This window comes from Mastigoproctus giganteus, chromosome 7, assembly GCF_048544385.1.
Source record: "Mastigoproctus giganteus isolate SK-2022 chromosome 7, ASM4854438v1, whole genome shotgun sequence".
Classification (NCBI taxonomy): Eukaryota; Metazoa; Arthropoda; class Arachnida; order Uropygi; family Thelyphonidae; genus Mastigoproctus; species Mastigoproctus giganteus.
Window position 1 is genome coordinate 39,924,396 of NC_143581.1, and position 10,122 is coordinate 39,934,517.

At 34.0% G+C, this 10,122-nt stretch overlaps 1 protein-coding gene across 1 annotated transcript in view; it reads left to right on the forward strand.

Moving 5' to 3' along the window:
- The window catches only part of Dhod (dihydroorotate dehydrogenase 2), a 71,604-nt gene extending 61,736 nt beyond the window's left edge, over window positions 1–9,868 (forward strand). Inside the window, exons 7-8 of the mRNA XM_090376852.1 lie at window positions 1,923–2,082; window positions 9,562–9,868. Coding sequence (XP_090232978.1) covers window positions 1,923–2,082; window positions 9,562–9,616 — 215 coding nt within the window. The 3' untranslated portion in view covers window positions 9,617–9,868. The remainder of the gene's footprint in view (window positions 1–1,922; window positions 2,083–9,561) is intronic.
- Window positions 9,869–10,122: the final 254 nt, after the last annotated feature.

Genomic DNA, 10,122 nt, shown 5'->3' on the forward strand with positions numbered 1-10,122 from the left:
GACAGAAATGATAACAATAGGAAAAGCAAAGCTGCCAACTTTCTAGATTTGTGATGAAGCCATTGTTTTGACTAGATTTGAACCCCCCCCCCCCCCCCTCATTGTGTTACTATTGTACGAGAGGTAATGCCAAAGTGCTACTGTATATTTTTGAAAAATGCCATTTTTATCCCTCTTTTTCTTTCCCAAAAATAGTAAAACTGCTTGAATTGAAATTTTTCTTAATTTTGTTAAAGAATATGACAATGATAAACATCTCAGAATAGTTTGGCATAATTGTTTAATTTGTGGGGGGGGGGGGGAATAAAATATCTTTATTTTACAGGTTTTCATTTCCAATGCAATGCATTATGTTGGTACCCAGGGATGATTCCCCCTCTCAATTTAAAAAGCAGTAAAGATTAATAAAAGAACTTGAAGTTTATTAAAAATTAGTATAATTAAAGATTTATTTTCAAAGAAAATAAATTACGTTTTCAGCCTGCACTGCTGGTGTTCTAGAAATATGAGCCAAAACACTGTCCTCCCCTATTAATAAATAAATGCCACATCCTTGTTAACTACAATTACCAAAGGCCAATGAGAGACAGGTACAGAAACAGTATGTGTCATGAAAGTCAAAATAAGTGGACATGGTAAAAAAAAAAACATATCAGTTCAAGTTTACATATACTGTTGAGCTGATTTGTATGCTGATGTGATCCAGTGAGGTGTTACAACTTAAAATATGTAATAGACTCATAGCAGAAGCTGTATGACTTTATGAATAAATTTGGAAAATTGTAGACTTTCTATTATGAATTCCTAAGACTAAAGTGTGTTTCCTTATGGCAGTCAAAAGTCTGCTAGTTCCAAACTCTGAACAGTTAGCAAGTTGCCAGATGGATTTTCAGAACTGCCAAGTAAATATTAATTTATTTTAACTTAAATATAACTGTTGCTTTAACTTTAAATATAAATTATTGCTAACTCCAAACTCCAAATAGTTAGCAGGTTGGCAACTGGATTTTCAAATGTGCTAAGTTAAATAACGTTGAACTTTAGCCGAAGTGTAATCATATTTGGAGAACCAGTTCATTATCCACTAATGTAACTTGTTCAGATAATAAGTTTTTGAACCAAATTGAAACCAAGTGGTTTCACAAAAAAAAAAAAAAACCAATAAGTTTCCAGTGCTTCTCAGTGTCACTGAGGATAAAAAAAATAGATATTGTGTATATCATATTAGGAAAGAATTTATGTATAGCAGTCAGAAAAGTGACAAATGCACAAGGAAGCATGAATATAACAAGTTATCCAAAGTCCTTCTTGGCATTTTAATAATTCCTCATTTAACCAGGTGAAAAAAAAAATTGAATTAAGACCTTTTGGAAGTGATCTGGATAGCTAAGTCTAACAGCAATGCCATTTTTATAAATAAAACTTTGACCTCAATATTTCTGAAGAAGAGCAAAGGCTGCTATAGTTTCTTTCTTAAAGCATAATTAGTTGATATCTAAAAGACAATCAACTAATATGTAAGCTAATGTTGAAAAGCATACTGTACTGGTAAACAGTCTCATAATGCTGCATTTTAATATAAAATGCACATTTTATAAGTAAGTTTAATTTCTAGTGAGTGTGAATTTTAAACAAATTTCTTGTTTTTTTTTTAAAAACATGTTTTTCTCCTGTCTACAAATACCTAATCTCCAGCTTTTTGAAAGTCAAAAGTTGGCAGCTATGCAGTCTTAACTGAGGCCTAGCTGTAATTCTTGAACAAAACTTTGAAAAAATTAAGTGAGATCTCTAAAGTTACATAATTTTAACTTTTGGTGAATGTTATTACTTTGGAAAACTTTTTTAATATTAGTGTAAATATCACAAGAATAATTTTATATGATATTGCCTTTTTTTTTTTTTTTTTTTTTTTTAATGTTTAGGTAAAGTTCCAATTATTGGAGTTGGTGGTGTTCAGTCAGGAAAGGATGCTTACGAAAAAATTCGAGCTGGTGCTTCACTTATACAGTTGTATACTGTCTTGGTGTATCAAGGACCTCCTGCAGTAAAGAGAATAAACAGAGAATTAGAAGAACTACTAAAGTATGTATTTTGGGTTTCCTTAAATTTTTTTTTTTTTTTTTTGATAAAAGGACATTATTATATTAAAGAATTATATTTTGAGTGACTAAGTCTGTGGCTTATCCGTACCTGTCCACCAGCAATAGGGAACCATATGTTCTGTTGTTTCCTTCAACTTCCATAATCAGAGCTCAAAAATTTTTTTTTCAAATATAGGCCTCCATGTACAGAGAAGGGCAACAAGATTGGTGACGGGAACGAAGGGGTCCTCTTACCAAGAAAGGCTTAAGTTCTACAAATTGCAGTGGCTGGAGACTAGGCACCTGCGAGGTCATCTGATTGAGGTGTATAAGGCCTTGAATGGGTTGAGCACGCTGAATTCTGATGGGATTCTTCCGCTTGCTCAGATTACAAATGCGAGGGGGCATAAATTCAAATTCAGGAAAAACAGTTGTAGAATAGATGTTTGGAAATTGACCTTTAGCCAGCAGGTAGTTGATTGCTGGAACAAACTTCCATCTGTCGTTGTGGAAGTTGACAGCTTAAATAAATTAAAGGCTGAACTAGACAAACTTTTAGAGTGAATGGATGGGTGATAGGAAGGGTTTTTTTTTGGCTGATGCTATATAAGCTTGCTTTCTTGCATCATATGCCTCCACTAAAAATCACTCTAGTTTATTCATAAATAACATATAGAACAGTTTCAAATGTTTATTTTTTAATAAATTTTTTTTATAAAAAATATTTTTATATAAAAATTATTTTTCTTCTTCTTCATTGAACGTTGCTTGTTTAGAGCATGATGCAAAAATCATTTCTGTGTGCTCTAAGCAGAGATATTGTTTACAATTTGTACAAGAATACCTTGTCAGTTTGGTTCTCTTTGTTGCTTGCCAGCAATTAGTGCGCCACTTGCAACTGCTCTCCCATTCTGTGCTTGTAGAGGGCTCAGTACTCTGTTGCCTTAGTTGAAGGGAAGTTTGAGGGACCTGGCCCCTCCGATGAAGTTCCTCAGCCACTAATTCCGCAGAAAGTTGCTTGAGGAAAGTCTGCAGCTCTTTACTTCTTTTTCATTTTCCATGTAGATCACTTGTGCATTGATTCTGCTAATGTTTAGCATCACATAGAATATCACCATCAGCCAGCGACGACAAGCTTGCGCCACATTGTAAGTCGCACACATCTGATCCACGGTATCTACTCCAAACTTGGTTGTATTATAAAATGCCACTATAGCTGATGAAGGCAGCCACTGCTGCCGAAAGCTCCTGTATTAGTGGTTTTAAACAACTTTTATCGCTTTCAATTTTATATATTTTATTGAATTTTATTCTTGTTATACAACATTTATTTTATTTTGTTTTAATATTTTAACATATAGTTATACAATCAGTACGCATGTATTTTATTTTATTATAATAAAGACGTTTTACAGATTCGAGTCAGTGTTATTTAGTAGCATTACAGGTGAATTACAAAATTCCTGACTCCAGAAGAGGCCTTTTCAGTGAACTTTCTTAACTTCAACAATGAACTAAAAGGTTGGATAAACGAAACTAATACCAATGGCTCCCAAGTAGCAATGTAGGAAGCTACTGAGAAGTAAATATGCACAGCAACATCTTGTTCCCAGAAATAAAGAAAGCTATGTATCTGAGAGATACATAGTGACCGATGAAGGGTTAAATATCTTCAGTTCAAAAAAGGTATTTAGGTGTTTATTTTCCATCAGACACTAAGCTAATAAATCATTCAGCGTTTCTTAAATTATCTCTCTTAAGATGGAACAAGTATATTGAATTAGATGGGACTATATAAAAAGGGAATAATCATCAGAAGCTTTGTTTTATTAATGAAGCAGCATTTTATATTTTTAATTAATTTTTTTTTTTAATCTTTTATGACCCATATTTTGTATTAAAAATATTACTTTTAGTTTTTGGCTGATTTTTATTCTTGCACATTTATATATAGATGCCTTTTTGACATAGTGACTTATCTTTTATATGATCTACACTGCTCAACAAAATTAACAGAACAAAATGTTTTTCATGAATATTTTATTATGAACAGTGTCGCCGAAGGCAAATATTTGATTACTAGGCAGCCTGGCATGCAAATTCTGAGTATCCAATAGAAATCAATCTACCACCTTACAGAGACACACGTTATGCAAATTATTCATGCCTATAAAAACACTGGTTATGACCACATCACTTGATTCCTGTTTTTTTTTTTTTTTTGGCTTGCTCAGTTAGATAGCCACATCTCCAATACTCAGGATTGCAAGTCCTTATTATTTAGATGATTCTTTGAGATCGCGAGCCGCTGGATGACTTGAAGCTGGGTGGTTGCATGTGGAGGTGGCACGTTGGCTTAATGTGTCAATCAGTGTTGTCTGTGTTCAGGAGGCAGTTGGTGCTGAGTACACAAATTATTCATTACAGACTTCACTCAATACCGTCCAGTATGCTCATAATGAATAGAGCTTTGAATCAAGAATTCAAGCATAAATCAAACTAAATTTCTTTAGTTAAATGCATAGTTGTCCTATAATTTAATCTTCTAGTAGCTTTAATATGAGAGAAACACTATGGAAACAGTTTCAGAAGACAGGAACCATTACAAGAAGAGCTGGCCAAGGTTGCCCGAGGGCCACTTCAACCAGAACAGATTGCTATCTGGCTCAAATAGCAAGACAGAACCCTGTGACGTCTTGCCATCAACTCTTTCTTTTGAAGTTGCTACAGTGACAGGTGAAAAATTTCGGCTAAGGTAAAGAAAGCCAACATGAGAACCACTGGAAACGTCAGCTAATTTAGCAGGGAAAATTAGTTTCCCGATAAGGCACTCTAGCACTGCTCGCTTGGTAAACAGATGGTAGGTGTTATCGGTCTGGAGCAGAAGTCGAGAACGATATATTGATTGATAGGTAGGCGTGGTAAACAATGAAATGATTGATAGTGGGCATGACAGATGACAAGCTACTGTGTAGTCATTGGTTGGCATTATGATGTGTATTTATGAGTAAAGAACAGTGCATGATTAGTTTTGTAATGAATGGTAAACAGGTAATAGTAGCGGCGAATCTTTTAAAGATGGAAGAAATCTGTAAAGAAAATAAAACGTTGCTTGATTTTTTGATGAAACTAAATTAATAAAACTGAAATTGTACTGTTTTAAGTGCAATGATTATTTTAAATTAATTGAATCATGAACAGAGTCATCTGGAAAGTTCTGGTATTGTAAAAAATGTTCTGCACGAGTTTCTTTATTAAAACATAGTTTTATGGAAAATACAAAACTTCCATTAAAAAAGGTAATGTATATTATATACTTTTGGTCAACGTGCACGCCAATAACTACGACAGCATTCCATCTGGAGATTTCAAAAGTAACAGCAATTAAGTTTTATAAGAAACTAAGAGATATTTGCAAATTGCAGTGTTTAAAAAAACCCATTAAGTTGGGTGGATTGGGGAAAACTGTAGAAGCAGACGAAACTGTATTGGTAAAACCAAAACATAACAGAGGACAAAATTTAACTGCTAAGAAGAAATGGTTGGTTGGAGTATTTGAAAGAGAATCAGAATTCATCTTCATGAAATTCATAAAAAATCGGAAAGCAAAAACTTTTACGCATTATTAGAAAAGTAGTGAAGAAAAATACTACCATCATAACAGATGAATGGCATGGATATAAGCATATTACGGCCTTAGAAAAAAAAGAATTACAAACATTTACTGGTGAAACACAAGGAACATTTTGTAGATCCACATACAGGAACACATACAAATAACATTGAAGCCCAGTGGAAGAGACCAAAAAGTGTGACTAAAAGACTAAATGGCAGCTGTAAAGATATGTTGACGGGTCACATGAATGAATGTATGTGGCATCAAATTTATGGGAAAAATCATGAAGATACTTTTTAGAATATTATTACTCAAATTGCGATTAGTTATTGAGGTCCACCTGTATGATTTGTATTCTTGATTTTTTTTTTTTGAAAAAGTTCCGTTCATTTTTATGTTTTTTTCTCATTATTAAAAGCAGATTTTTGGAATTATTATATTATTGATTTAGGTTTGCAGGGCTGTGCTGAGATTTTAGTACCTGAGGCAAGGTACTAAAATGGGCACTACTGTTATTCATGGCAACGTTGGCAATTATTTCATCTTTCTTTTGGTGGCCCCCTTTCAGCTTTTAATCTGAGGTGGGAGCCTCGTTCGCCTCACCCTCAGCACGGCTCTGTAGGTTTGGTTATGAAAAAAGAAAAAGGTTTCTTTATTTTTCATTTTATTTCATAACCCGACCTTAAATGGTAGGTTAGGAAATAATAGAAAAGGTTTCCTTATATTATGTGACCTAACCTTAAAGGTTAGGTTAGGAAATAATAGGAAAAGAAAGAAAGATTCTTTATACAATCATACCCAGTCAGTAAATAACTCCTTGGTAACCCATGCTTTTCTATTTGCTTTCCATATTACAGGTAAATTCATTTTTATGTTACCTTTTAACGGCCTCGGATTTTCTGAATAGCAAACTAATAACAATTTTAATTTATAATTGCCAGAGGCATTTGATCCAAAGAGTAACGTTAAATGGTCTTTGGCTACTTTGAACCCAGCAGCTGATTTTTCTTCAATAGAAATGAAGCTTTTTGATGGTAGCCGTTTCCAGAACAAATCGCTTTCATCAACATTGAACACCAAATTTGGTGGAAAATTTTCACGTTCAATTATTTCCTTTAGTTTTTCTGGAAGCTTATTTGCAGCTTCAACATCTGCACTTACAGCTTCTCCTGTTAATTTTACACTATGAATCCTGGCCCATTTTTTAAATTTCTCAAACCAACCACGAGAAGCCCCAAAAGTTTCCGTAATTTCTTCGGTTTGTTTAGATTTCAGGTGATTAAACAAAAATAATGCTTTTTCTTAAATCACCATTTGACTTAAAGACATATCATCTATCCACAAACTAACATTTTCTCCATTTTTTCTAAAATTGGACTCCTTAAGTGAGTTAATTTTGCCGCTGTAACATCTGTACAATTCTGAGCAGATTGTTTTATTTTTTCCTGATTGACTTAGTATGGTTGTTAAAGTTGATTGCTCTAATCCTAAAGAATGTGCCACATCGGATTTTCTTTCGCCGCTTTCAACACGTCGTAGGATATTTAGTTTAGTTTCCAAAGAAATTGCTTTCTTTTCTTTGATTCTGACATTTTATCTAAAAAAAAAATATTTCTATTAAAATTTACAAAATCTACATTATGTAATGCTATCAAAGAACCTACGTCAATTATTGCGATGCCCCACACTGAAACAATGTCAATCATATATTGCAATGCACCACACTAAAACACACCCTATGAAGTGTAAACGACTAAATTAGGCGAATGATGCGTAAAACTGTTATAACAGACACACCCACTGCTCAAGAGTACATAACGAGTCGCCGTCAGTCACCAATCAGATAATTGTCGGGTGTTGGCCTTAAATTGGAATATTTTTTATGTTAAATGGGGCTTGAAATTGCAGACTTCGTTATATTGAAGCTTCGTTATCAGAGGTAACGTTAACCGAGGTATGACTATGGATATATATATATATATATAAAGAATCTTTCTTTATATATCAAGTGTCTTTAAAAGTGAAAATACAGTAATAAAAAATTAATATTTTGTTAATAAACAATTTATGCCCTAGTCCACTCATGATTCTAAAGAAAAAAGGTCAGGTTACCCCCTCCACTTTGGGAGGGATTCAAGTGGAGGTAACCTGATTTTTTTTCACCATTATGGAAAGCGTTCATTAGGGCAAGTGACTATTAGTGCTTCTGAGATTAGGGCAAGTGATACTAAACCGATGTTATCGTCTGTTGTGTTCACACACCAATCAGTACATCGTTTGCCATGCCCACCTGTCAGTCAGTATATCATTCTCGACTTCTGCTCCACACCGATAACAGCTACTGTCTGTTTACCCAGCGAGCAGCACCAGAATGCGGTGTCGGGAAACTAATTTTCTGTGTAAGTTAGCCGACGTTTCCCATAGTTCTCGTGTTGGCTTTCTTTACCTTCACCAAAATTTCCAACCAAACTGTGTTAAGAAGGTGCAGGTGAAGTGGACTCTGTGCAAGGAAGTTAGTGGTTTGTATCCCATTAACCTCAAATCACTGCAGAGCTTATCAAAACTGTGCCATGAACATGTGATTTGGAGTCCTGACAAATGGGGTACAGTTCTGTTCTCTGATGAGTGTCATTTTAGCTACAGATTCTAGATGTTATTTCATCTGGAGATGAGGAATGTGGTACCATTTCTCCAACGTCAGAGAAAGGGACACTTATGGTGGAAGCAGTTTTCTTACGTGGGGCAGAATAATGATCAATGCCTACCCCTTTTCATGTTTTTGATGATAGAGTACCGTAACTGTGCAGAGGTACTGAGAACAGATCCTCGAACCCTATGTGACTTTTTTTTCAGGGGAGTGGTTCACCCAGATTTTCTTTCCTGAAAGACAACACCACTGCACATAGAGTTAAAGTGGTGGAAGAATATCTTGAAACCGAAGCTATCCAACAACTGCCATGGCTAGCACAACACCAGACTTAAATCCAATTGAACGTGTGGGATGCCCTTGGGCATTGCACTGCATGCCAACAGCCAACTCCTCAGTTACTTGGTGAAATAAAGTCTGTACTGGTGCAAGAATGGGATTTGTTGCCACAGAATCTTATAGACACCAATATAGCAAGCATAGTTTGCTGCTGTCAGGCCTGTTTATTCGTTGGAAGTGATCATATGCTGTACTGGTGTCATGTGGCCATATCCTCAAGCATCTTGTATTGATTTGTGTAATGTGACCTTTTTGGTAATTCTAATACAACCCCATATAAATGTCCCTTACACCTAAGTCCGAAGTTTCTCGCTGTCTCCTCATTTCATCGTTATTCTATGGTACACCATAGATGAAACCAAATGTACCAAATTTTGTTCCACTTCATCACATGCCGCACGAGTTACATCATGTTTTATTTGTGTTCTGTTAATTTTGTTGAGCAGTGTAGTTCTAGTGCATAATAGCTTTCATTGCTAATGTACCAATAAAATATAAACCAAACCAGATTGTGTATCTGGCCACCAGTAAATGGCATTTTTCAACATGTAAAATTGAGTGTTTCATTTCCATGATAAGGATGTTCATAATTCATTAAAAACCATCCTAAATACTTATAGAAAGAAAAAATTTGGCCTGCTAAGAGTTCATTTTTTTATGCTACTGTTTGCTTTTGTAAAGTTTGGGTAATTTGCACTTTATACAATGAATATTATTAAAATTTTTTTTTTCATTTCAAATCCTGATTAATCTGAATCAAGTGATTTCATACTTCAGTATATTTTAAATAGAATAAACAGAAAATGCTTGTTTTGTTTTAATTTTTGGATTGAATATGTAAATAGTGTCTAATAGCTTAATAATTTTTTTTTTTAAAGAGCTGATGGATTCACCTGTGTTCAAGAGGCAGTTGGTGCTGATTACACAAACTGAGAGGTGATCAAGAGCAAATTATTCATTACAGACTTCACTTAATACTATCCATTATGCTCACAATGAACAGAGCTTTGAATCAAGAATTCAAGCATAAATCAAAGTAAATTTCTTTTAGTTAAATGCATAGCCGTCCTACAATTTAATCTTCTAGCAGCTTTAATACGAGAGAAAATGTATGTATTCATTTAATTTAAAACACATTAAAATTGATAAGATGTTTTTAGTTTAAAATATATTATGCTTAATAATTTAGTACTAGTAGTTTTATAAGAGACCATTACATTTAGTCCTGCAGCTAAGCATCCTGCAATCCCAGTAAAAAAAAACAAAAAAACTTAAAACATTTTTGAATTTTAGGTCTTTATTATTTATGACTATACTTCTATTTATGAATGCATATGTTAACTATGCATTCATAAAATAGAAGTATAGTCAGAAATATGGCCATAAAAAATCAAAGCAGGCAATGCTTTGATTTTGAGATTGTGTAACTGCTTTTTTGG